General features: G+C 47.8%; 9 protein-coding genes across 11 annotated transcripts; 5 read left to right on the forward strand and 4 right to left on the reverse strand.

The window, feature by feature from the left end:
* Window positions 1-1,198: 1,198 nt before the first annotated feature.
* On the reverse strand, window positions 1,199-1,565 carry E1B28_009805 (uncharacterized protein; the record flags this gene model as incomplete). Its single annotated transcript, XM_043154724.1, has 3 exons — window positions 1,199-1,255; window positions 1,307-1,384; window positions 1,443-1,565. The coding sequence occupies 3 exons, from the start codon at window positions 1,563-1,565 to the stop codon at window positions 1,199-1,201; spliced, it is 258 nt and encodes an 85-aa protein (XP_043007181.1).
* Window positions 1,566-1,728: 163 nt separating this feature from the next.
* On the reverse strand, window positions 1,729-2,109 carry E1B28_009806 (uncharacterized protein; the record flags this gene model as incomplete). The annotated part of the gene is made up of 1 exon (XM_043154725.1): window positions 1,729-2,109. One exon carries the CDS (start codon window positions 2,107-2,109, stop codon window positions 1,729-1,731), a length of 381 nt encoding a protein of 126 aa, XP_043007182.1.
* A 5,084-nt stretch (window positions 2,110-7,193) lies between these two features.
* On the forward strand, window positions 7,194-9,867 carry E1B28_009807 (uncharacterized protein). Of its 2 annotated transcripts, XM_043154726.1 has the most exons (8): window positions 7,194-7,290; window positions 7,338-7,722; window positions 7,780-7,842; window positions 7,905-7,982; window positions 8,039-8,517; window positions 8,585-8,941; window positions 9,001-9,264; window positions 9,314-9,867. In XM_043154726.1, the coding sequence occupies exons 2-7, from the start codon at window positions 7,386-7,388 to the stop codon at window positions 9,007-9,009; spliced, it is 1,323 nt and encodes a 440-aa protein (XP_043007183.1). In that variant the 5' UTR covers window positions 7,194-7,290; window positions 7,338-7,385; the 3' UTR covers window positions 9,010-9,264; window positions 9,314-9,867. The 2 variants fall into 2 exon arrangements, with proteins under 2 accessions (XP_043007183.1, XP_043007184.1); XM_043154727.1 differs by having other exon boundaries at window positions 9,001-9,867.
* Window positions 9,868-10,050: 183 nt separating this feature from the next.
* E1B28_009808 (uncharacterized protein) lies at window positions 10,051-13,637 on the forward strand. The gene is made up of 14 exons (XM_043154728.1): window positions 10,051-10,148; window positions 10,196-10,314; window positions 10,374-11,232; window positions 11,287-11,338; window positions 11,389-11,499; window positions 11,568-11,620; window positions 11,670-12,127; window positions 12,177-12,530; window positions 12,582-12,641; window positions 12,704-12,853; window positions 12,903-12,964; window positions 13,017-13,107; window positions 13,169-13,277; window positions 13,337-13,637. Exons 2-14 carry the CDS (start codon window positions 10,236-10,238, stop codon window positions 13,422-13,424), a joined length of 2,526 nt encoding a protein of 841 aa, XP_043007185.1. The 5' UTR covers window positions 10,051-10,148; window positions 10,196-10,235; the 3' UTR covers window positions 13,425-13,637.
* Window positions 13,638-15,035: 1,398 nt separating this feature from the next.
* E1B28_009809 (uncharacterized protein) lies at window positions 15,036-16,029 on the reverse strand. The gene is made up of 6 exons (XM_043154729.1): window positions 15,913-16,029; window positions 15,702-15,848; window positions 15,524-15,648; window positions 15,461-15,468; window positions 15,293-15,403; window positions 15,036-15,231 (listed from the first exon to the last, which is right to left on the reverse strand). The coding sequence occupies exons 1-6, from the start codon at window positions 15,971-15,973 to the stop codon at window positions 15,153-15,155; spliced, it is 531 nt and encodes a 176-aa protein (XP_043007186.1). The 5' UTR covers window positions 15,974-16,029; the 3' UTR covers window positions 15,036-15,152.
* A 3-nt stretch (window positions 16,030-16,032) lies between these two features.
* Window positions 16,033-18,238, forward strand: E1B28_009810 (uncharacterized protein). Of its 2 annotated transcripts, XM_043154730.1 has the most exons (11): window positions 16,033-16,529; window positions 16,582-16,782; window positions 16,835-16,904; window positions 16,961-17,108; window positions 17,155-17,181; window positions 17,237-17,435; window positions 17,482-17,599; window positions 17,647-17,726; window positions 17,778-17,832; window positions 17,891-18,038; window positions 18,089-18,238. In XM_043154730.1, the coding sequence occupies exons 1-11, from the start codon at window positions 16,208-16,210 to the stop codon at window positions 18,188-18,190; spliced, it is 1,470 nt and encodes a 489-aa protein (XP_043007187.1). In that variant the 5' UTR covers window positions 16,033-16,207; the 3' UTR covers window positions 18,191-18,238. The 2 variants fall into 2 exon arrangements, with proteins under 2 accessions (XP_043007187.1, XP_043007188.1); XM_043154731.1 differs by having other exon boundaries at window positions 16,033-16,782.
* Window positions 18,239-18,295: 57 nt separating this feature from the next.
* On the forward strand, window positions 18,296-20,537 carry E1B28_009811 (uncharacterized protein; the record flags this gene model as incomplete). Its single annotated transcript, XM_043154732.1, has 12 exons — window positions 18,296-18,540; window positions 18,599-18,679; window positions 18,755-19,021; window positions 19,071-19,445; window positions 19,501-19,562; window positions 19,619-19,718; window positions 19,779-19,821; window positions 19,873-19,912; window positions 19,971-19,992; window positions 20,046-20,086; window positions 20,140-20,271; window positions 20,323-20,537. The coding sequence occupies 12 exons, from the start codon at window positions 18,296-18,298 to the stop codon at window positions 20,535-20,537; spliced, it is 1,623 nt and encodes a 540-aa protein (XP_043007189.1).
* Window positions 20,515-22,765, reverse strand: E1B28_009812 (uncharacterized protein). Its single transcript, XM_043154733.1, has 9 exons — window positions 22,500-22,765; window positions 22,369-22,447; window positions 22,166-22,318; window positions 21,779-22,111; window positions 21,591-21,723; window positions 21,064-21,535; window positions 20,726-21,013; window positions 20,613-20,667; window positions 20,515-20,546 (listed from the first exon to the last, which is right to left on the reverse strand). The coding sequence occupies exons 1-7, from the start codon at window positions 22,652-22,654 to the stop codon at window positions 20,737-20,739; spliced, it is 1,602 nt and encodes a 533-aa protein (XP_043007190.1). The 5' UTR covers window positions 22,655-22,765; the 3' UTR covers window positions 20,515-20,546; window positions 20,613-20,667; window positions 20,726-20,736.
* A 362-nt stretch (window positions 22,766-23,127) lies between these two features.
* RPS29 (40S ribosomal protein S29) lies at window positions 23,128-23,755 on the forward strand. The gene is made up of 3 exons (XM_043154734.1): window positions 23,128-23,357; window positions 23,414-23,513; window positions 23,562-23,755. The coding sequence occupies exons 1-3, from the start codon at window positions 23,296-23,298 to the stop codon at window positions 23,568-23,570; spliced, it is 171 nt and encodes a 56-aa protein (XP_043007191.1). The 5' UTR covers window positions 23,128-23,295; the 3' UTR covers window positions 23,571-23,755.
* Window positions 23,756-23,792: the final 37 nt, after the last annotated feature.

The following is a 23,792-nucleotide window of genomic DNA, read 5'->3' on the forward strand; positions in this document are numbered from 1 at the left end:
AAGTTGGAACTGGCAGATGCCCACGCTTTCACTCGAGACTACTCAGGCCCTGTTGGTTCTAGAATCTTTGGATTCAGTCAGTCGGATATGCGACAAACGCTCATTGTTCGTCACGACCGTCGTCCCCACCCGGTATTGTGACTACGATTCTATCAGTCTGGTCAATCGCCTTCGTCCGTAGGAGTATCGTCAAGGGCGTTCAACGTCAACACCGAAAGAACTTGTCGCCTTACTTGGGTTGGTTGACTGGAAGCACGAAATCAGCTGGAGGACCAAACAACTCGGAGCGGCGCCGGTCTTCAATTGTCTGGTCTTCGAAGGATCCCTGCTGGGATCGAGGGAGTTTAGTACTTGGAGGTTGGCGCGGCTGAAGAAAGTCCTCGTTGGTTTTCACGACATTGGAATCCTGCCATTTGGGAGGCGGCTGGCCCCGAAACTCAATCTCTTCACTTTCTTTTCCAGGTCTGCTGGTTATATTCCTGGAATCATATTATCATGATATTTGACCCTTACTCACAGAATTTGAACGTTACCTCGAAAAAACTTCGGTCGCATTACGTGGCACATAGCGGCATCGCCCCAATTCTAGAACCCCCGTTCCCAACGCTTTCTGATCGTGTTCCTCCTGTGTACGTATATCACTCGTTGCGCCAGTCTCGAGAGACAGGTTTTGTGGCTGGGGATTCCGAGTGCTACAACTCCCTCAAGGCTTCTAATATACTCCATTACTAAATAAACAACTATCTTGCAAATATCTTGGATTTTTTGAACTGCCTATGTGACCTGGGCTCTTGCTCTGACGCTGAGGATAGCATGCACTTACTGCATAACAACCCAACTCACACATGTGAGATAGGGTGTACTCCAAGTGGTACCAACCCTCCATACTTTGAGGAACTGCTAGCAGACCATCCTGCCAACCTAGCAGCAGTGGAATATGACATAGCAGCAAGCAAAGCTGCAGAAAATCAAATCCAAACTTCAAAAAGGATGTTTTAGTGAGGGTATACAAGAAATAATGATACAGGTTGTGTGGATGTGCAGTGGATCAGTGGATCAAGATAAGTGTGCTAGGGAGAGGCGAGAAAGGATAGGTTGGTAGTATAGAAAAGCATTGCTGTACAATGGAATAAGATCCTGAGCATGATGTAGATGAGAGCAAAGACATACTGATACAAGAAAGAAGATTGAGCAATTTTCATGCAAGGAGATTCCAGTGGAGCTTAAGATGGATGATGATGCCGAAGACTGCTCGCTATAGGAGATCTAAATTAGAAAGGTGCTTGGATCTGAATAGTGTTCTTACCAGAATCAGAAGGCCAATAAGCAGCTTAAGCTCGTGATTGCCTGCATCAGGCTCAGGTTGAATCGGAACTTCGAGAGGCTAATCCAGTAGAGTTAATCAATGAAGGGATAAGAAAACGTATGACGCGAAAACTAACCTGCACCGGGTCGTTCTTATTTGTTGGGCAGACAGGTCGACGTGTTGGATAAGGTCTAACGCGTCGCTCAGCACGAGAGGATGCGGTACGATCTCGGAGTCCGTTGGCGATAGATTGATTCATGTTACGATGAAAACAAATGAGTGTTGGGAATAAATTCGAAATGGTGGTGGTTCGAGAGCGAGTCGGATACAAAGCAGGACTGGATTTATAGGCGGACGAGGCGTGGGTATAACCAAAGCTCGGTCTTTGCCGCCAACCCAACTGGAAGTGAGACGACAGCGTATCACGAAGTTGGAGGTAGACGCCCAGACGATTTGGTCACAGGTGTGTCTGCATTTTGAACGACAGTCGAAGCTCCTGCTGACACCCAGTAACCCTCTCCAGGCTGATAACTGACCGGACTCGTCGCGAACCTCCAAATCGTTCCTTCATCCATACACAAGGCTGTAAAACCTTGCAACACTGCTCGTGCTGTTGACTTGATGGCCAATCCTATGGCGGCTGCTTTGCCCGACTGAAACAAGAACCTGCGTTCAAATTCTCCATCCCTCTCGACTCGATGAAACTCAGGATTTGATGGAGCATGGGGGGCTACAAGTTGGGAACTACGATCGTTGATAAAACACAAAAAATGGAGTTGACGGTGGTCTTCGTCGACTGCCATGGTGTTGGTTGGCAAGAACCTTCGCAACCTCTACACATCTTGCTCTTCGGACTGCATTTCGTCGATCTGATCTCTCTAAGTCTCCTCTGGTCATAATCAGGGTCTTCTGGGGGTGTCCGACTGCCACTGGATGTTGCATGCTCAAAAAGGAAACAACACGTGGTCGTGCCGTGGCGATGTCGCGAAATGACTCGACACAACTCGATGTGCCATATATACCAATTTGTTTTCCTTCTGCCATGTAGAATGCAACACAGACTGAAAGCTCACTTAGAGTGAAACCACCAATCCATCTGCCGGCACAGTTCTTGTTCCAGAGTTTGCATCAAGTTCAAGAAATCGTCCAATCAGAACGAGTACCGCCAGTAGCAAGGCAGCTCTCCGAGTCTTGAAGTGACCAAAGCTTGATGGATGTTCTAATCTCCGGGGCTGCCGACCATAACGTGGGCTGGAAACAAGAACAAGACGCCCTGAATGACCCTCTTCTCTCGACAGCTGAAGGGTGTTTGAACGTAGAATTGTGGATCCCAAAGTTGGATGCTAGGTTCAAAGAGGGCCGCAGGAGAGAAACAAAAGATTCTGTGTGATTCGATGCTTGGCGTCGACATTCTCCACGATTTCAGATTCAACTGCCCAAACCCTGGATCACGTCTGGGAACTCTCCAAGAGCGCCACCACAGAAGAATTTGCTGGGTTTGCCTAGGACATTCGACTCGAGTCGTAATTCTACAGGTGTTTCATATGTGGAGGCTTGCAAGGACTCTTTGTGACCGAAAACTTGTTCTCTATTCAGTTCAAGACGGATTGAAATAAACTCGGAGAAAAACGTACGAGAACCTGCCAGATCGCCCGAACCGTCCAATGCCATCGGATGTGTGTGGTGCATCTTTTCACCCGTTCGGTTAAAACATGGTTGAATGCTCTCGAAATTCATTCAACCCTCGGGATGCATTATTGACTCGATAGACTCCAGCTGCGATATGACGGAGCAGTCTTAGAGCTGGTAGGAATGGTGAAAGGCAGGTTGAGGAGTGATGATGACGGTCACGGACAGAAATTCAAATTGTCTCGACGCATCGCGTCACTGCTACTGCCCCCACACCCACTAGCGTCCTTATGAGCATTTTATTGAATAGTCGACCAGTCCGTCAACATCAAAGGCTTCCCACTGGGCGATAGGAGGGCCTCCCTTGCAAAATTCCAGGACCTCAGAACAGCAGGATGTAGGATCTGGTTTATATTTTTGGTATGTTACTGTTTTTTTTTTGGTTGTCGTTTTGTACTCAAATTCCACCAAAGGTTTGTCACCAGATCTTACTGCGGCGTTGCCTGATAACCAGGCAGGTTACATTGTGCGTGCTGGGGAGGATCTCAGCTATCGCCAACGGCCCACGGTATTCAAGCCCGGATTCCGATTTGTTCGAGATTCGGCGGCGGATATTTCTTCTATCACCAGGCTAGCTCGGAGGCTCGCAGCCAGCTTAAGGTCATAAGAGGAGGTGAAGGACTGGGATAATAAAAACCGATTTTAGCATTGAATCGGGTTGATGCAGTGACGCGACGCCCTTAGCGTTCATTCCTCCAGTCAAAATCCCTCGAATCACCATCATAAATTTACCAAAATCTCTCTCTAATGGCGACCTTCACGTGTCTTTCTGCGGGACGGATGCGCTTACTTTGCGCCCCCCAGGGACGTGTCTAGTTTAGGTTCCAGCGGAGAAAGAAAGGTTTTAATACTTTCTACCATTCTGTCCGCGAGAATTGGGAGATGAGTCGCAGAATGATTCGCATATACATGTCTTTGCTACACAGGACGACCTTCATTTTCCGCTGCTCACAAGATCCCGAACGCACTGATATCCGAAATTTCTACCATGGCTTCCCCTATTGAATACGACCGAGCTGCCTAAAGATGAGTAGGCGGAGCTGTCTGCAAAACAAAACCTCTACCTGCCATCATCTCTCCTCGAGGTGTTGCATCTTAGCGCGGAGCCCCGTTGTTTTCAGTCATATACTCACTTCTCTTCCCGTTTCTGAGATATGGACAGATCAGTCACCGCTTCCGAATGGATTCGAGAAGTTATATCACATGAACGACTCCGAACTTCCCCCGCCAGTCTCTAATCCGCAAGTACTTTGAAGGATGAGGATACTGTCGACCATTCATTCGTTCTCTTTCTACGCTTATCGCGTCGTCCTGGCTTCTTCGAGTGATGTCCACGTCAGGTGGCAACGTTGGCATAGACTAGAAAAAACCGACGTATTTTCGCTGCCTTTGGCTGTCCACCAGAGTTTCCACACCGTGTGGGGACGGTTTCCCATCTCGCCCATATATACCCCGACTCATCAGCGGCCGACCCGGCAAGATGTTAATTGGGTAATTGGGATCTCTAGAATTGTCTGTCCTCTTTGTTGAATACCTTCTGGCAGACGTCTCATCGCTAAAGATCTGATTCACCGACCGGACCTCTCTCCTCTGTGACGGTGAAATTGGTTGAAAATCAACCAGATATTTCAACCAACGCTTGGTTGGTTAGTAACCAATACTTGGTTGACGGTTGGTTGATAGTCAACCAATGGATTTTGGATGAAAATCAACCTATATTGGCCACTTTCAACCAACCGTCAAAGGCAGCTTTCTGGACCATTTTAGGTTGAAGATCAAGCTAATGTAGGTTGATTCTTCCCCTCCTTTTTCAACCAGAATTTGGTTCATTTCATTGGTTGTTTCGGGTTCTAATCGTAAAATATTCAATTGATTTCTACACTAGTACAGTAAGAAACATAATAAGTGGATGAATGAATGCGAAAGAATTGAGAGGCACTGAGGCATTTCTGGAAAGTGAATGATGTGAGCAACTTGATTAAGATAAGAAGTTGGCAAAATGTAGACGTACGGTTCATTCCTGCATGATGAGAACGGGGACAGACCGCAAATAATCACAGATATCTTAATACTCCCATCACCGCCATCTAGATCCCTCCCCTTACTCATCGTCCTCTCACGTTCTTGTCTGAGCTGCCGAAGCTCCTTCTCTTCACTCTCAAGATCCGTAGGTAGCCCAATCGTTTCGGGAATGACACAAGAATTTCACCTTTTCATAGCACTAGACCACGGAACCTATGAGAAGAGGTAACGTTGATGAAAATCAAGACTCACCATGGCGTAGAGTGACTTTGGATTCGACTAGAATTTGTGACCACGGCTGGCACCAGTCAACAGGGAACCGTGAATAAATGTACGAATGATGTGCTAAATGAAATTATTATTAAGAATGAACTGCAAATTGGCAGAGAACTCACGAGTACGGCTTGATGGCACACGATGGAAATGTGTATTTCTCGTATGTGGAGCACCATGCACAGTACGGCCAGGAGCATGTTTTAGCGAGGGCGGGTTGGTCACCTGAGGGACGATCATTGCATAGAGACCATGGATTTGGTGCGTTGCGCGTCTTTGCAGTGGTAGTGGGTGTCCTGGAGCTCAATTGGCGATGTGGAGTGCAACAAAAAAGTTTTCAAGTTTTATATTTGTAGTTGTTATGCAAAGCTTTCCACAACGTTCCACGCAATTACGTTACTTTGTTTGGATTATTTTCAACCAATTTTAGGTCGAAAAGCCTTGGTTGTAAATCAAACTACGAGATCAGCCAAAATTTGGTGGAATATCAACCAAAGAAAACAACCTACTAATTTTGGTTGATATAAATCAACCAATACTTGGTTGGTCGTTGATTCGCAACCAAAACCTGGCTGATTATCAACCAACCCGACCCTCATAGTGCTCAGTCTCGACAGCTGGACCTCCGGTAGATCAAGGTTCAATACATTACATCTAGTCTGACTTCAATGTTAAGTCTGGCTGCGTAGTACTGATGGATTCGATTGTACCTCGACAGGCTGATGTACTTTTGATAGGTCGACACCTAGTAGTTGGAAAAGGTCCTTTTTCTGATTGATGAAGCGGCAGGTCTTGAATTAAAGCGATGACCGTGAAACGCGCTCAACAAACACAAACACTTTTCAACAGGTCAAAACCTCAAATAGATCAGCTGGGAATCAACAGCTCTGTGGTGTCCATCTTGTTGGCTCCAAAGCTCATTCATTCATCATGAATGTCCACCTGGATACGGGTCCTCGCAGACGTAGGTACAGGCCAGATGCTCACGAACGTGAATGTACTTTGGATTCCGTTTGAATTGGCCGACTTGGAGAGAGTGATATCAAGATCACTCTAGGAGGTGGCAACATTCAACCGTCATAACTAGCCTAATACTCGCAGGTGGTCTCTGTCGTCAAGCGCCGAAAGTCAAATATTGAGCAAGACCGTGACTGTTCCCCTAGCAACGTTGAAATCGGACCAGAACACTGGTGCCCAAATCAACGGGTACGTCGCGGTCTCGCGGACCTTTTCAGGCTGATTCTGGGCTCTCGAAAGGCTCATTTGTCGTAGATGGCTCCATGTCTTCCAGGAACTTGCGTATGGTGTTTCCAAGGTAAGGTCTTACGTGCTCGCTGACCCAGCGTTCATAAAGCAGGTATCCAACTGGTACCCAAATATCAAACAGGATCGTCGAGCGTAACGTGAGAGTTGATAGGATCTTTGGTCTACCGAGGAACCCAAGGTGTCCGCCGAATGTGGGTACTACCTTGTCATCTTCCCACCAGGATTAGAAACTGGACATTCTGCTGTGTATTTTGAGCCACCGGCACAGCGGCAGTGTAGTCAGAGCCATTGGCAGTTTGACCAGGTTCTGACGCCGGTATGGTGGTGGAGAGACTTCATTTGAATTCTGAATACATTTTTATAAACTTGATTGATTGTTACTTCGCCTTAGTGAGATCTAACAAAGGTTGTCCACACCAGCAATGACTGGGTTGGGACCAGACTATGTACACGGAAATACTCGCACTCGTTGTGCTAGGCAATGGACCAGGACTCGACTTGAAGCTCGTTATGCGCTTATGCCGCCCTGGTTACTGTCGTCGCCAATGGTCACCGGCATCGATCGGCGATCTGCTTGACCGCATGGTCATGAGTGATTTATTATTGGCTGCCATATATAAAGTAGGAGCCCCCCCGCTGACCCTTTTACCCTTTCTCAACCTTCCCACATTTTTTTTTCGTTTGCACGCAGCAGCGCTGCCTGGTCCGTGTCAATTTCGCCTTCCTTTACCTCTGTAAGTTCTTCTATACTCGTATTTTTCTCATCTGACGGAACATACAGCACACATTCTTTCATAAAGCGCTCTAGCTAGCCCTTATTTTCAGAATCATGAAGTTCACCAGCTCTTTCGCCATCATACTGGCCGTACTGCCGTGCATCGTTTCAGTTGGTGCGCTTCCTCAACAACGGGGAGGTCGCTTTGGACGTCAGCGCGGAGGAGGACAGAACCGTGGTGGCCAACAACAACAGGGTCAACAACAGCAGGGTCAACAACAGCAACAGGGTCAGGGCCAACAGAACAGTACAGGCCAACAACAACAGGGTCAGGGTCAACAGAACAGTACAGGCCAACAACAACAGGGTGCGGGTCAACAACAAGGTGCCGGCCAAAACAATGCGGGTAATGGGCAGGCGGCTGGGGGCGCTGATCCACAGACGTCTTTGAGTGCGTGCTTTCTCCGTCTGGCCAGTATGTTATGACTTAACTTGTCTTCCTCGTTAGCTCTTGACCCTAGGGTCATTGCAAAAGGCTTTGCTCAAAACGGACAAGCCCAACCAACAGCAGGTACCATTACATTCTAGTTCCCTAACGGGCGCGAAACACTGACCGAGACTATCCTTACTCAGGTCAAGTCGCTTCGTTGACATCGACCAACAATTTCATCAACTTTTGCGCGTTAACCATTGATAAAACCCCCATCACCGGTACATCCTATCTTTCCCTCCGACTTCCTAATGTGCTAAACGATTTTGTCTGTTAGATGGCAAGCAAATCCAGACCGGTTCATGTAACCCGGCGCCTATTGGTTTGATACCTAGCATTGACAACATGCCCTCATGCAAGTTCGTGAATCCTCCCAACGGCGGTACCGTTCCTGCCAATCAGGCGTTCGATGTCCAAATGGCGATCCAGAAGCTTAATACTGGTAACTTTGTGAATGCACAACAGAATTATTTTGCTGCTCCTCAGCAGTTGGACAACCAAGGCCAGATCATTGGACACACCCATGTTGTTATAGAGGCGGTCACAAACTTGGGACAGACGACTCCATTAGATCCCACGAAATTTGCATTCTTCCAGGGTGTTAACACCAAAGCACAGAATGGCGTCGTTTCTGCCACCGTTAGTAAGGGGCTCCCGGCAGGAGCCTACAGGATGTGTTCCATAAATGCTGCTGCCAACCACCAGCCTGTCATTGTTCCCGTCGCTCAGCATGGATCGTTGGATGACTGTTCATATGTGAGTGGTCGTTGATTTTTTGATCTTACGTTTGGTGTAATTAATTACATTGTTTTACCTTTCCAAGTTCACTGCCACTGAAGGTGGTGCCGCTGCTGGCGGTAACGGTCAAGCTGGCGGTGCTACTGGTCAAGGTGGTGCCGCTACAGGCGGTAACGGCCAGAATAACGGTCAAGCTGGTGGTGCTACTGGTCAGGGTGGTGCCGCTGCTGGCGGTGCTACTGGTCAAGGTGGTGCCGCTACGGGCGGTAACGGCCAGAATAACGGTCAAGCTGGTGGTGCTGCTGGTCAAGCTGGTGGTGCTACGGGTACAGCTGGTGGTGCTACGGGTCAAGCTAGTGGTGCCGCTGGTCAGGCTGGTGGTGCTAAAGGTGGCGCCACCGGTCAAACTGGTGGTCGACAGGGTCAGCGCGGACGTGGTGGCGTAAGTTCTTCCGTTCTAATCACTCCTATGATGGCTGATTCTTTACGTCTTCCGAAAAGCGTCAGTGAACGTCTTCCCATTCCGATGGTTATGGATTCATGATCCCCCTGTGTAACGTTATACCCTCTTCAGTTGTTTGATCCTTATGTTGCTCTGCTTGTCTAGATCTAGACTGATGCCATATCTGTACAATTCCATCGCTTCTTTTTCTCCTTCACGGTGACCTTTTCTGCATTGGTTCGGAAGGGGGCTGCTTTCGGGTCTGCTCATTTTTAGCTTTATAATTCCGATGGAATACAGAGAGGATAAAACTTTGCTTGATTGTGAGAAACCAGCACCGGTACTTCCCTCTGTTGATCAATTATGCCTAAGCTACTACCTTACGACGGAAATTTAACTGGCGGGAATGCTGACCTCTATTAAAGCAACAAATTCACGTAGGTGCAGATGTTTGAAGTTGGACGACCATTCACATATACACTATTTTTGTCCAAGATCATCCATCAGACACAGTCCTGATCGAGATATTCGTGTAGCTAGGTGGCATCTGATGAGCTCCGTACGCAGATGAACGAATCACGGTGTGGGAATGGAATTGACTTTGGAGTGATTATTGTTGAGAATGGTGCTGGGATACCCGGCCGCATCGCAGGAGGACTGACACTGGGTTTCGACCTGGACATTGTAAAGGGGACGGGGAACTAGCGATCGCGCGAGAACATTCGGGGACAACTGCCCTGATGCGTAGATGGGTGACAGCAGAGTTCTGTACGGGTAGAATCAGCCTTGGGAGTTTCGAGTGGTTGGACGATAGGCGGCAGTTCAGGTGCGAAGCAGGCGGTGGTGTAGACGTCGATAGCGCTCTCCAGAAGGGCTCTTGAATCGGGTAGGGTCGAAGGCCAGCCTTGCTAATTGGTGAAGAGTCTTCGCACGCTGCCTAAGGCTGCATCAGTAGCCATAGGTCTCCAGAGCGATTTTGTTGTCTTCGAAATCTTCACATCGTTATATAAAGCTGACGGGAAACACACACGTTACAGTAAGTACTTAGAATCGAGTGCTGGGGCTATGTTATAGAGATCCACAACACCGGAAAACTTACGTAAGCGAGTGCTGGCAGTGGGCTTGGAAACTGTAGTTTCAGCTCCTTCAACTTGAGGGCGGGTTTCCTATCCAGAGACCACCTTAACGTCCAATAATTCTGCCACAGGTCCGTCGCTTATTGTTCTCCTTGTACAGTTGCTGAACCTCTTGTAGGCGGTGCCGTGGTCTTCTTCTCCTCCCTTTCCCTTCTAGAATGAAGTTCTCCCAGGTGTTTTCTGTGTCGTTGCATGCGCTGGTCGTCGCAGTATTTATGTTTTCGGGTCCTACTACAGGCAAGTGCACCTTAAACTAGTACTCGTTTCGTGGAATAATCTCTTTGTTTGTGGTCAAGCTCATAGCCAGGCCAATAGACCGCTCAAGAGACTAGCACATCCTTCTACGCTCTCTATCGAAATCCTTCCACGAACAAAAACACTACATCTTGAATCACGTCACCTACAGAACGCACGAACAACTATTCTACATCACAATGATTCATTTAGATTGGTCCTATCAGCTTTCGACGAGATATTCTACCTTCATCTCCGCCCTAACGATCATCTCATCCACCCTGCTGCACGTATTACTTACTTCTCCCCCGACGGACAACCACAATCCCAACCTTTGCAGCGTGAATCCGTCAAAGCCTATCTCGGTGAAGTCATCCATGAATCTCACTCCAAGTCCCGTATGCGTGAAGATGCGGCAGGTCTTGTTTATCATGGCAACCGCGAAGGTGAACTTGGTTGGGCAAGGATGATGGTCTGGCATCAGGGGGATGATTCTGTCCCCGATGGTTCACCCGTCTTCGAGGGTGCATTCAGCGCACGAGGAGATATCTATCACGTTATGACCAAGGACAACTACTTGAAAACCAAAGGAAAACTGGATGCCGAAATTGGGATCAACAACGGTGTAGTGGGAGAGCTGGATGAAGTTCTGGTAATTTGGCGCGAATCCGATCTGATGTCCCCAGAGGAAGAAGCTCTCCACACGGGTGTAAAGGTCAAACCTCAAACATGTGGACATGATGGATTGCAGTGGAACGTGGACCCATCTGTGAACCAGGCATTGCAGAGTCCTGTGTCCTCGAGCAATTGGTCAGGTCTTGACTTCCTCAACTCTCCGTTCGGAATGGATTCATTGAGTAACTTTTCGCTGGCCAGAAGAGATACCGGTGGTGACGCTGCCGGAGGTGGTATGTCCACAAAGTGAGCTGAATAATGTTGATTTACCGCCCGTCCGTGCTAATTTCTCATCGGCAGCTTCGTGGGGAGCATAGGCAAGACTGACGGATGCCCTACCTCACAGAAAATAGTCAGCCCGTTTGAATTTCTCTCTATGTACTCGCCTTTAACATTGTCCAGTTATACATGGGAGTCGCAGCCGACTGCGAATATGTCAAAAAATACGGGACCAAGGAAAACGCCACACAGAAGATTCTGAATGATTGGAATATGGCTAGTTCATTGTACAAGGTACTTTTCTTCTCACATCCTGGTGCATTTTTTTGTTGATCAACAACAAAAACAACCTTTACCTATAGACCACCTTCAAGGTCAGTCTTGGGATTGTCGAACTTCAAGTACAGAATCCCGAGTGAGTTCTGTTTCTTCTATTTGTCATGTTTACCAATTTCCTCCCTCAGTTGCCCGGCGCAAGCGGATTCTAATTTGCCCTGGAACGTCGATTGCAACGGCGCGGAACTTGATAACAGGCTTTCAATCTTCTCGCAATGGCGAGGTGATAAGGGGAATGATGGAATCGGCCTCTGGCATCTCATGAGCGGTTGCCCTACTGGGTCAGAAGTCGGTATCGCCTGGCTCGCCACGCTATGCCAACAAACTGCTGGAGGAACCCCCGGCAACGTTGTCTCTGGCACGGGGGTTTCTACCGCCGGAATAACGGAGTGGCAAGTTGTGGCGCACGAGATTGGACACAACTTTGGCGCGATACACGACTGTGCGGATGGTTGTGAATCTAACAACGGGAGCTGTTGCCCTTTGGCTTCCAATACTAATTGTAGTGCCAAGGCCAAGTTTATCATGAGTCCTGTTGCCCAGACTGGAGAGAAGACGTTTTCGCCGTGTACTATTGGTAACGTTTGTAAGTGTGTTCTGTGCTAACGATTCTATTTGACTAACCGGTCATCTAGGCTCGTTGATGAAAGGTGGAGCCGGTGGTCAAACAAATACGAGCTGTCTCGATGATCCGGGCGTTGCCACACGGACGACCTTCACCCTCAAGATGTGTGGGAACGGTATCGTAGAAGATGGCGAGGACTGTGACCCAGGAGCTGGAAACAATTCGACGTGTTGTGATGTCAACACGTGTAAGTTCAAGAACGAAGCGGTTTGTGATCCTTCGAACAGCCCTTGTTGTACAAATCAGTGTACGTTCGCGCCCAAGAACCAGGTGTGTCGTCCTTCGAAGGACGACCGGTGTGATGTCGCGGAGACGTGTCCTGGAAATTCGGGTGCATGTCCTAAAGACGTGACAAAGCCGAATGGTATGTCGATTATGTGATGATGTAGGGATTAATGGTTTCATTTGTCCATAGGTCAATCATGCGGTTCCGATGGCCTCGCTTGCGCCAGTGGTCAATGTACCTCACTGTCGGGTAAGAGCTCAGTCATAAATATTCTAGTTCTTCACAGTTTTTGAAATCCTTATGTTTTCTAGCCCAATGCAAGTCGGCCGGTGGGCCTATGGGTCTCACAACTGGATGTCAGAATCGCGGCGACGGCACCTGCCGGATATCATGTGAAGATCCCAGCAAATCCAACTCTTGTGTTCTACTGTCATCGTTGCTCATAGATGGTTCACCTTGCGGTGAGTGTTAATTTTCAGCTAGGTTCTTCCTCGTACTCATGAAGATCAGGTTATGGAGGAAGCTGTGCCTCTGGGACGTGTCAAGCCGGTAATCTTTTCGATACCGCCAAGGTATGCCGATACTGTCTCGGCGGTGCTGAGCGATATATTCACGACTCGCTAGGCATGGTATACGCAAAACCTGCAGATTGCTATCCCAGTCACTGTCGTCGCTGGCATTTTGTTGATACTTCTGGTGATACTCTTACTGAGATGTACGTTTGTTTTTCGGTTGTACCGCATTATCGGAGCCAACGTGATGACTCGTTCTTGTAGGTCTGTGTCGTTTGGGTGGTAATAGGCAAGTCTATTCTGAGCCCGTGGTCGTCCCGACACTGGCCCATCAGAGGTTGGGCAGTGATATGTATGGACCGTATCCCTCCATGTGAGTCATTTGGTTCAGGGGAGTTTCTTGACGAACTTTTTTCTGAACGAACCGAGCAGGCAACCTCCGCAAGTTCCTCAAATTTCTCATCCCCCTATCACAACGTACTCTACTTGGGTGGATGAGAGACCCTACAACGGTCGATAGAAAGTTCCAGACGATTATGGATCTCTTTTCGCATTGGACGCTCGTTAGTTCACCTTCGACACATCAGCCATACGTTCTTTTTCATATCTATATCATGATCTTTAACTAGTTAGTCATTGCTTGCTATTATTCCTGCTTCTAGGGTGGAATGTAATAAATGCTTGTAAGTGCTGTGATTCGAGATTCTGGGAATGATTAGTCGTGCCACCGCCATCTGCCATTGCATGGACCGTTATCATGGAACCTGTCGGCCTGGGGGCGCGGCTCAGAATGTAGGTGAGTTTTGGAATTCGACTACCCAGTTTCGTCTCAGTCGCTTTCCGACAAAGCTTCTGATTCCTACCGTGATCGACGGTAGTTGACAAGAACGACTAGAGAAAGCGCGGAAATTTGACTCGGGGCGAGTGGGACCCGAACGGAACTACTATTCGACGCAGATTCAACCAAGCTCTCCCAGAATCAAAGGAAAGAGACAATGGAGCCACTCCGCATCAAACTGACCATGAAAGTCCAGGTTCGGCTGCGGCTCTCGCACTGATTCCCAAGTACATGTTTCGACTACCCCGGGAGAAGAAAATACCTTTCCGTTGGGGGATCATCGATACTAAACACCCGCACCTGCAGCGACAGGCAGAACGTTGCGGAACTTGGTTCATCCAGCTCTCATATTATTCCGCGTAAGCACCTTCGAGCACTCTATTGTTGGTATATTCGGGACGACTTCTGATTCTACAATCTGGTTGACATCGTTCGTGAGTCGGAGTATTGGCATCTTGCTTGTGGGGTCTCGTTCTTCCTGGTCAATGACCGAGTCAACTCTCGTCCGTGGCAGAGTACGTAGTCGCATCGGGACACGCGGTTTCCGCACTCCGGGCCTTCCCGGCTCTTGAAGGGAATCTAAAGAGAGGTGCTCACTTTCGTTGCGACAGACCACCGATTTGGGTATAAAGGATGAGGGTTTGATCCTCCATTCTTCAGTCGAACACCTCAGTTCAACTACCAGCTTCTGCATCTCCAAATCCTTCGCTCACTACGTTCGCTCGCACTCACAAAGCCGTTCCCCCCTCCCACGGCCCCTACGCCCCCCCCGGGATACGGTGACAGTGACGACAGAGGTCAATGCAATAGCGGTGGTTACCGCCAATGTCGCAATCAGGTCCAGATGGTCAGCTATGTTTCATGATCGACGTTGTCGAAGTGAATCAACCTAATCTATCGTAGGTTGGCGAGTTCCAGAACAGTGGCGGCCTTCTCAGTGTGCTCGCCGGTCTTCTAAACTTTGTCACATCAAACGATTCGTGAGGATTATAGACAAGAAAACGCAACCCGTACTTACTTCAAGGCGGTCGCAGGTTCGAGGACCTCAACTCGCACAAGCCTAATATCTTTCTCTTCTCTTAAAAGGGCGGTCTTATTTTATTGGATGCATTCCTATCATCTCGTAGAAACGCCATGAGCGTAAACTTTGGTCGATTCGCTATCGGTATAGGTTACTTGCGGTTATTTGGCTCCTAACACATTTCTCACACACGGTGTAACGTTGCTCGTTTACTCTGTCGTTGTGCTTTTTGTTTCTTTTTGGGCTTTGAAAGATAAAGTGAAAGCGTTGTTGGTTGTATTTCGGCCGGGAATTGCGTTTACGTCGCAGCGCACGTGAATTGTGAGACAAAGTAGTATTCGAGTGATAGATTTAGAACCTATGAATCAAACAACGAAGTCCAGGGTCCTTCATTGGACTTTTTTGACTGCAGTAGAGTTTTGACCAAAATAATATCGCGGTCGTCCTATCCCAAGGAACCACGCCACCCTAGCCAGAAATCAGTTGAGTTCTGATTTAAACACGGGAATTGAAAATGTCAGTTCAATACCTCGCAATGAACAAGAACGTGGTGATTGTAATATTCCCGTGTGTAGTCCCGTTCCATTCTTGGACGTTCAATCGAAGATCTGGAGGTAAACCAATAAAGCTGGACGAAATGCTAGAAATTGGTTCAATCAGTTTCTATGGATTAGTGTTAAGTTAGAAGAACACAGACTGGATGACCTAGGAAGGGATTAGACATCGAACGTCAGCAAGGTTTATGCAGGGGAGGACTAACATCCGCAATTGCCAAAGGGAGGAGTAATGAACCAACAACACGTTCTTGACTCTTGGAATCGTGTTTGAGTGCGCTGCGAACTGCTCTGAAAACAAAGGAAGAGATCATTCCGAGAAGGAAATAGCCTAAAAGGTTCCCCAAACTCAGCCCTGAGTTGACATACGAGAAACGAACTCACATCCAGCTAACTGCCAGATAGCCATGTTTGTCCGGTCATCCAAGAATCCTTTCGGCAGGGGATCGGTTGAACTTGGGATTAGCTGATGATGGAACCATGTAGACCCTGGATAGATGAGTATCATTAAGCCGGGAATTGCTGTCGAGGCTGAAAATCGAGATGTAATGATTAATGCATGAACAAGATAGCATCAATATTCGGACATGCTGACCGGGCTCGAGATAGAGAAACAGCAGCTTGTAGAATCCTGGAAGCGCAGCGAAATCGGACATTAGAGACCGTGATGGAGGTATTTGCAAAAGAAAGAGGCTGTGGGAGTCATCACCGAGACCGAGGACGCGCTCACACCATCGTGACGACGACTCTACGTTTCAGTCGTGTCAGCTCTCGTTACTGTAAATTGAGGCTGACAAAATCAGTAGCGCTTCTCTTCCGCGAGTCCACGTATCTGCCTCGTCATTTTCAGCTTATAACAGACGACATGGAGTAATCCCTCTACCCATATAATGGCTACCCTGCAAGTACAGCGACCAGATCCTCTATCAAGTCCTACTTCATCTGTTTTCGATCTTCCAATTCAAACATCATCGTCACAACCAACGCTTCTGAAGCCAAATACACGCGTTCTACCCGACTCCAGTGAAATACGGGATGAAGACAGACTTTCAGGGAAGAGCAAGAACACGTTTATCGTGATTTCCGGTGGAACGGGGGGCAATGCTATCTGTACTGCGTTTGACAGTGAGAACGCGTTCTTCGTTCTGCCCGTTTCTGACGATGGGGGGTCATCGTCAGAGATCATTCGTGTCCTTGGAGGGCCTTCTATTGGTGAGTCGAAAGTGGTTAGAAAATACGCTGATAAAACTGGATCGATGTTCAGGTGATATACGCTCTCGTCTTATCCGTCTCATTCCTTCTGCGCCTCCATCATCATCTCTGGATGCTATTAGAACCCTTTTGGCGTACCGTCTTCCGACGAATTACACGGAAAAGCAAGCTAGAGAGGAATGGAGGGATATCGTAGAGGGGAAGAGTCATCTCTGGCACGGAATTCCGACAGACCGTAAGGAAACCATTCGAGGTGGGTTCTATGTAACCTCCTTTCTGGGTCGTATGTCAAACTCTTGATTCAGGATTTCTCGTATATTTTGAAAGCGAGATACTGAAACGTGCACACAAGAACTTCAATTTTCTGAACGGAAGGTCGGTTCTCTGTACTGTCTCCAAAATAAGAATGCTCAAACTGCATGTATCAAAAGCATCGGAAACTATTTCCTCGCTGCTGCTCAAGGCTTCTTCCGCTCTCTGCCCTCAGCCATATTCTTATTCTCGTCAATAACGAATAGCGGAGCGAATATCCTTCCTGTCATCATCACCAACCACACAGTCACTATCGCTGTTGAACTGGTGAGCCATTTCCGCTCTCGCATTTTCGTAATTCAATCCTGGTTAGGAAAACGACGAAAGACTTGTTGGACAGGTAAGCTGTCCCACCATATCAGCTCTCAGGTCCTGTTCGACAAGCATACTTTCAGTGCGAAATTTCTCATCCGGTCCGCAAACAACCCGCCACCTTGACGCCACCTATCATTGATTCTGTGGGTCAATATGACGAATGGTCACCAATAGACGGTGTATCCCAACGACAGGGCAACGTCATGTTCGAGCATGGCAGTAAGGAGAACGATAACGCGGAAAAGGACTCATATGAACCATTACACTCGAGGATTTCTCGTGAGTTTTGTGACCCTGTTCAAGGCCCGAACTGAGGAGGGTTGAGGTCTATTATATATTAATGCCTATGGCATGGAGATTCATCCATCGCCCAATCCGGAATATATCTCGACCCTTGGAGTGGTCGATATGCTGGTATATTCTTGTGGGTCATTATGGACTAGGTCAGCTTCTCGATATTTGTCAATGGGCGATGTTCAAGGGTCGTCAGCATCATTCCATGTCTTGCCTTACGAGGCGTGGGATCCGCCATCGCCCGTTCGAGGTCGTTGAAGACGAAGGTGTTACTCTGTGAGCATGTTTTTAACTCTGTGCACACGGAAGAGCTCAAGTTGTACGAAGTGAACACAGAGAATGACAGAGAAACTGAGGGATATACGGCAGTTGACTATGTTCTGTCAGTCTATGCTGATCGTCGTGCCCAACCACGAGCTCACCTTCGTTCCACTTCACAGAGCAATCGCACGGACCCTAAACGATACTTACGAACCTCAAGCTTTTGGGATAGGAAATGCCTGGACCCAGTATCCGGTTTCCGCGTTCATCACCGACCTTATATACCTCAAGAAGACGAAAGTCCATGTTGATGTTCGGAAGCTCGCTGTACGTGTGTTCTTTGCAACCGTTATAATGTTTCCTCATGATTTCCGCAGGCACTCGGGGTGAAATGTACTGAAGCTGAAGTGGACGAGTCGAAGTTTAACGTTGCATCCGTCCAAAAGGCTGTAGAGGACATTTTGAGTAAGTCGTTGTGAGCTGAAGACTGTAATATTGCTAGAACTCTTGAATGTAAATGTGTGCGATAAAGTGAAAGTGACGCGATCACGTGGCGAAACTGGTTCCATCGCGTCTATAGTTTGATGGCGGAAGCATTTTCAACTTTTCCCCACGTTCTTTCTCTCCCTCTTTCGAGCATACTGAAGAGTCTTAATCCTGCTGGGCTGGGCAGTGTGGATAAGACCTTTTCCTTCTTGCATCTTGGACCTATGTTGAATAGGACCAGTTTCAATTTCCCCAACAAGTCTGTGTTCCCGAAGTCAGGGAGTGGCACCCCCATTAGCTCGACGAAGAGCATAGAGGTTGTTCCAGATAGCGAAGAGGAAAGGTGTGTCTCGAGATAGTTCTCCTGCCACTGTTGAACTCTTGTGTATCTTTCTATTTAGGGTCCGCATCGAAGCTCCTTTGAGGATCCCTCAAAAGCCGAAAGAGGTCATCGTTATATCCTCTGACGAGGATGAGGAAGTGTGAGAAGAGCTTCAATGTCATAAGTCTCCGACTCGGCTCACTGTATCTGATACTTCCGCCATGTGCTCATGCAGACCCGTGAAGAATTCACCTCTCGCAAAAAAGACCCCAAGGACAAAGTCAATCGCGAAATCCAGACGCATTGTGGAAAGCTCGTCGGAGTCCGAAGGCGAGCTCTCTGTGCAGGTAAAAGGAAAGAACAAGACAAAGGAGTCCGGGGCAAATTCTGCAAATTCTGCTGAGGTGATCGTAGTACCACCGCTTTCACTTTACCAGGATGATGAAGAGAGTACGGATGATGTCTTTGGTCCGTCAAGCATCGACGAGGCAATTATAGTTTAGTGAGTCCGATGCTTTCACTCTTACGGCCTCTTATTCAACCCCGGACAGTGATGAACCTCGAAGCCCAAGAAAGCCAATGCGTGTCCCAAGTTTACTTCCTCAGCTCAATACCGCTGCTCTCGAGGGTAGCATCTCAAACCCTGCTACTCCTACTAAGAAGAAAGGCGGAAAAGCCTCTAGCACAGCTATCGGCTCCACTACACCCGCGGCTGGTACTTCCACCCAAAGCTCCCCTTCCAAGCGAAAACTACGCGTGTCCAAAAAGGCTGAGGAAGAGGCACGGCTGGCTGGGCTTATTGACTACGCACAAGCATTCTTTCATGAAATGAATACAGCAGTGTTTGAGAACGGACTGCCTAAACAAACCCAACTCATTTGGAACAAGAAGCTATGCACGACTGCTGGGAAGGCTAAATGGAACAAGTTGGTTTTTTTATGCGCTTGTTATCAGTACTAACGCCACCGGTATTTGCTGTAGAAATCGAAACGGGGTTGGATTTAGTCAGATCGAACTTGCCCCGAAGATCCTTGATTGTGAAGGTGAAGTATAATAACTCGAACTGGAAGATCTCCCCCTTATATAATCTGTCCAACAGAAAGGATACGCAAGACACTGGCGCACGAGATGTGTCATCTAGCTTGCTGGATCATAGACGGTAACATGAAAGAAAACCATGGGCCACTTTTCAAAACCTGGTGTGTTTGTCCTCGGTTCGATTATGCTATGGTAGCTAACATCGTTTCTTGTTCATCAAGGGCCAGTCGAGTTACGAAAGCAAGGCCTGACATAACGGTTTCGGTGAGTCCTGGAAGTTCCAGGCCAGTCTGGGTGAGCCTAATAATTCCTTAGACCACGCATGATTATGAGATCAACCATCCATACCGATGGAGTGAGTTCAGTTGATACATTCTCATGATACACTTCCTTTGATATGGCGTTGTTCCTAGAATGTGCGGATTGTGATCTCATGTACGTTCTCAGCACTCCGGAAAATGGTAGGGTTCTGATAATGTATCTCAAAGTTACGGTCGGTTCAGCAAGTCTATCAAGTCTGACGAGTCTCGTATGCCATTTTCCAGAAGCCTTTTAGACCATTAACTGACAGTGCGCACATAGGTTGTGGCAAATGTGGCCGACAGGATGATCCCAAGCGGGGTATCCTGACACCTTTGCACAAAGAGCGACCCAAGAAGGCACCTGAAATGCCAGTGTCCAAGAGTAGTCGTATGGCAGCTGGAAAACCCCGAGGTACAGGATTCAAGCAGTTGATACACGCCTCTTTGTTTAACTCATCGACAGATTCTCCGTCGTCGATTATTCGGCAAAAAACCCCGAGCTTCACCTGTCGCAACGATACCCCAGTATCAGACGACGACCAGGTTGAGTTGGTGGAATTGTTTTGTGATGTCTCGACGTCGATATCTGCAGGGGGTTGCAGTCCCTTCGACGTGGGCTCTGATCCCGACATCGAGTTCATTGCCATGGCAATGAAGGGCGCAACTTTGCGGAAATGAAAGAATTGACTTTTCAGTCAGGCTATCAATGAGCTTTTCTTGGACCTATTCGGGATTGGGATTGGATGCACGTACGGCATGGATTATTTACCGGACCCTGTCTGACAAGTCACATACCGAGTGAGCATGACTTGTATTGTACATAGATTCAGCATATATTCACGGGATATAATAAAAAACACAAATACATATGAACCTTTCATGATTCCAGTCTTTCCAACCTGAGAGGCAGCTGGAAGCCTTCCTTTGCTCGACCTTTGACGAACGGACGAGTCAGGATTCCGTTGAATCTCCTGATGACCTGATTTTCAACAGGCAGGAAACGGAAACGGGGGAGTACAATTATGAGGAAGACCTTCATTTCTGCAAGAGCAAATCTCCATCCAGGACAGGCATGACCACCGAGAGAAAATGTCATAACATTGGAGAGGCCAGGGAATGATGGTGATTCTGTGTCAGACATCCATCGTTCGGGACTGACTGGTGTAAATGCATTGAAGAGATGAATACAAGAGTGGAGGCTTACCGGAACTTAAGGGAACCAGGTCCCCATATATCTTGCGAATAATTCAATCCTTCAATGGGTATATGTATCGCACTTCCTTTACGAATCGGGAAACTCCCTCCGGCGGGTATAACTGTTCCATCTTGCATGACAACAGGGTGGGATACAGGGATGACATCGTCCTTTGTTGCGACACGAATGGTAGAATGGACTGATGGGTAGAGACGGAGTGTCTCTCTGACGACGGCGTTTAGGAACGGGTAGGAATCTATTGGTGGATAGTCCCCTGCAGCGATGTCATGGTTCGTTGTAGCACTGGCGATCTCGTCTCGTAGTCGGGTTTGGTATTCAGGGTGTTCGGCTAGATAGAGAAGGCAAAAGGAGATGGAAAGTCCGGTGGAGTCTGAACCGGCGAAAAGGAAAGCTGTTATTTGGTCGAGGAGGTCAGAATCCGTGAGGCGTTTGTTGGAATCGGTGGAGAGATTGGATTTGACTATCGAGGTAACGTCAGTTGAGTTGCAAAAAGAACGAATATTTTGTTCAATTACTCAAGAGGCTGAGAAAATCCTTCGATTTATATTTCTCATCTTGGATCTCTTCCCTCTTGCGATCCACAACCTCCTGGCCAGTCCTGTAAATAACTGCCAAATGTTTCTTGATTTCGCGCGCGATGCGGTCCGGCTAAGAGACAAAGATGAGGAGTGTGTAGATCGACATAACAACGGGAAAAGCTCACCCAAATTCGATCTAAAATCGGGAATACGAGTCGCAACACCTTCTTTTCGTTGACCAAATCGAATACTGTCCGGAAGGCGGTATATAACTCCCCGGTCTCTCCTTGTACAGCACGGAAATTATAATCTAAACAAGCGAGCCCAAAACAGTCAAAGGTGGACCGTGCTGCCCAGTGAGAAACATCTAGCAACGTGTGTCCCGGGGCATCCGACGTGCTTTTGGAAGGTAGAACCAATTCTTCCCACTTGTCACGCAAACTCTGGGCCTCGTGAAAGAAGATTGGCATCAGCTCCTTGATTGATTGTGTTGCGAATGCTGGTGCGATGATTTTACGCTAAAACGAACCGAGCTTGAATAAAGTTCAGGGTTTAGGCCGAATATTGCTTACCTGAAACGCATGTTCTGCACCTTCCATAGTAAAGATACCCCGTCCTAAGAAAGTGGCCAGCAACCCGCGACTGATCTTGGGTTTCTCATATGTGGGTGAATTTAGGATGTAGGTGATGGTTCGGACATCGAACGACATTAGACGGAGGTCATACTGAAAACACAGTTTGAGTGTGGAGGCCTCCAAGGTCGATAACTGCTCACTCCTCCGAAACCGTGGACCTTGAACGTCTTCCCATAGTCCTCTCGATATTTGCGATTATATATGACGCTCCTTTGCGGACTTGGTAACTAGCGTCAGCAGCATCAAAAGCGGATATTCACCCAAGACCCACTCTACCACATTAACTGCATGAGATGTGAACAAGGAGGCCTCGGGTCCTGGTAAATTGCGGAGAGGATCAAAGACGGGTTGTATGAGAAAGAATTTGACTGCCCAGATCAGCGCCAAAACGAGGAGTAAGACGAAGGGGGCGACGAAGAGGAACATGAACGAAAAGTAGGGGGAAATGGTCTTCTATTGTCAATTGTCGAGGTGCATTAATTATGTTATTAGAATTGGTGGCAATGGCATAGACGGTCAACTTTCTTATTGTTTTCGCTGAATCGGGACATCCAAATTCTGATCAAGTGGTGGTCAAGATAACAATAAGAGGTTGGATCTCTGGCCGTTCTAGCGATTCTTCCAGACGTTTACAGACTTGGAGAATTTCGATACGGAGGGAACCTGGCTTCACAAAAGACTCCCCGGGTCACTCTTCCAATCCTTTTAAAGAAACAGATAAACTTGAGAAAGTTCGATTGTAAAAGATTGCTTCAACCCATTCAAGCGTACAATAACGCCACAACACTGTATGGAATATATGCTGAAGTTGAAGTCAAAGGCACTGTCTGGTCGTCGAGGTCGATGTCGATGAGCAGCCGGTTTCGGGTATGTAGGGCGGAGATTGAACTCTGCTTGGTAAACTGTACAGTATTACATCAGCGTTGTCCTCCCTTCACCCGCAAATAATTTACTGAAGACCGCCAACGAAAAGCTCGAAACGCAAGGCAAGCAATCGCTGCTACCTCGAAAATCGCGTCCCTTCAACTCACTATTTCGTTCTTCAGCCTTCTCAAGATCTCTCAAAAATGACCCACGACGCCGTTTGGTTCTCTCGTCCTAGAAAATTCGGTAAAGGCAGCCGTCAATGGTGCGTCTTATTTAGTGGTCATCGCTCCCAGCCCTTTCTAAAACTCGGATCTTCAGTCGTCTCTGTGCCCACCAGGCCGGGCTTATCCGCAAATATGGTCTTGATCTCTGCCGTCAGTGTTTCCGCGAGAAGTCTGCTGCCATCGGTTTCGTCAAGGTAAACGAATTGGGTTGTGCTTTTGCTGTACTGACTTTTATTCTTCAGAACCGGTGAATTTATTCCTTGCTGGATGGCTGTTCCTCGACTCTGCTTCCGTTTCAGCTCTACATGTGGTCTCCTTTAGGATACGCCTTTCAACTCGATAGCGCATGTTTCTCTCCATATTTCATTTGCGCAATCACTACCATGAAATGTAAACACCATGCTTCTCACCATGATTGAGGTGTGTCACCTATCGCACAATCAAATCGTGCAAGAAAGCACTCAGTGGACGGA

This window comes from Marasmius oreades, chromosome 6, assembly GCF_018924745.1.
Source record: "Marasmius oreades isolate 03SP1 chromosome 6, whole genome shotgun sequence".
Lineage (NCBI taxonomy): Eukaryota > Fungi > Basidiomycota > Agaricomycetes > Agaricales > Marasmiaceae > Marasmius > Marasmius oreades.

Excerpts from the sequence above, each read along its gene's own strand:
- E1B28_009812 (XM_043154733.1), bottom strand. The coding sequence starts at position 22,654 with ATGTTCCTCTTCGTCGCCCCCTTCGTCTTACTCCTCGTTTTGGCGCTG. Across the intron at positions 22,112-22,165 it reads GTGCAGAACATGCGTTTCAG|CGTAAAATCATCGCACCAGC; the intron begins GTAAGCAATATT and ends GGTTCGTTTTAG. Across the intron at positions 21,014-21,063 it reads CCTGGTTCCCTTAAGTTCCG|TCCCGAACGATGGATGTCTG; the intron begins GTAAGCCTCCAC and ends TACACCAGTCAG.
- E1B28_009810 (XM_043154730.1), top strand. The coding sequence starts at position 16,208 with ATGGCTACCCTGCAAGTACAGCGACCAGATCCTCTATCAAGTCCTACT. Across the intron at positions 16,905-16,960 it reads TTCAATTTTCTGAACGGAAG|CATCGGAAACTATTTCCTCG; the intron begins GTCGGTTCTCTG and ends ATGTATCAAAAG. Across the intron at positions 17,833-17,890 it reads ACGGCAGTTGACTATGTTCT|AGCAATCGCACGGACCCTAA; the intron begins GTCAGTCTATGC and ends TCCACTTCACAG.
- E1B28_009807 (XM_043154727.1), top strand. The coding sequence starts at position 7,386 with ATGAAGTTCACCAGCTCTTTCGCCATCATACTGGCCGTACTGCCGTGC. Across the intron at positions 7,723-7,779 it reads TGATCCACAGACGTCTTTGA|CTCTTGACCCTAGGGTCATT; the intron begins GTGCGTGCTTTC and ends CTTCCTCGTTAG. Across the intron at positions 7,983-8,038 it reads TGATAAAACCCCCATCACCG|ATGGCAAGCAAATCCAGACC; the intron begins GTACATCCTATC and ends TTTGTCTGTTAG.
- E1B28_009809 (XM_043154729.1), bottom strand. The coding sequence starts at position 15,973 with ATGTCCGATTTCGCTGCGCTTCCAGGATTCTACAAGCTGCTGTTTCTC. Across the intron at positions 15,849-15,912 it reads GTTTCTCTATCTCGAGCCCG|CCTCGACAGCAATTCCCGGC; the intron begins GTCAGCATGTCC and ends CTCGATTTTCAG. Across the intron at positions 15,649-15,701 it reads TATCTGGCAGTTAGCTGGAT|GCTATTTCCTTCTCGGAATG; the intron begins GTGAGTTCGTTT and ends GGAACCTTTTAG.
- E1B28_009808 (XM_043154728.1), top strand. The coding sequence starts at position 10,236 with ATGAAGTTCTCCCAGGTGTTTTCTGTGTCGTTGCATGCGCTGGTCGTC. Across the intron at positions 11,339-11,388 it reads GCCCTACCTCACAGAAAATA|TTATACATGGGAGTCGCAGC; the intron begins GTCAGCCCGTTT and ends AACATTGTCCAG. Across the intron at positions 12,531-12,581 it reads AGACGTGACAAAGCCGAATG|GTCAATCATGCGGTTCCGAT; the intron begins GTATGTCGATTA and ends ATTTGTCCATAG.
- RPS29 (XM_043154734.1), top strand. The coding sequence starts at position 23,296 with ATGACCCACGACGCCGTTTGGTTCTCTCGTCCTAGAAAATTCGGTAAA. Across the intron at positions 23,358-23,413 it reads GGTAAAGGCAGCCGTCAATG|TCGTCTCTGTGCCCACCAGG; the intron begins GTGCGTCTTATT and ends TCGGATCTTCAG.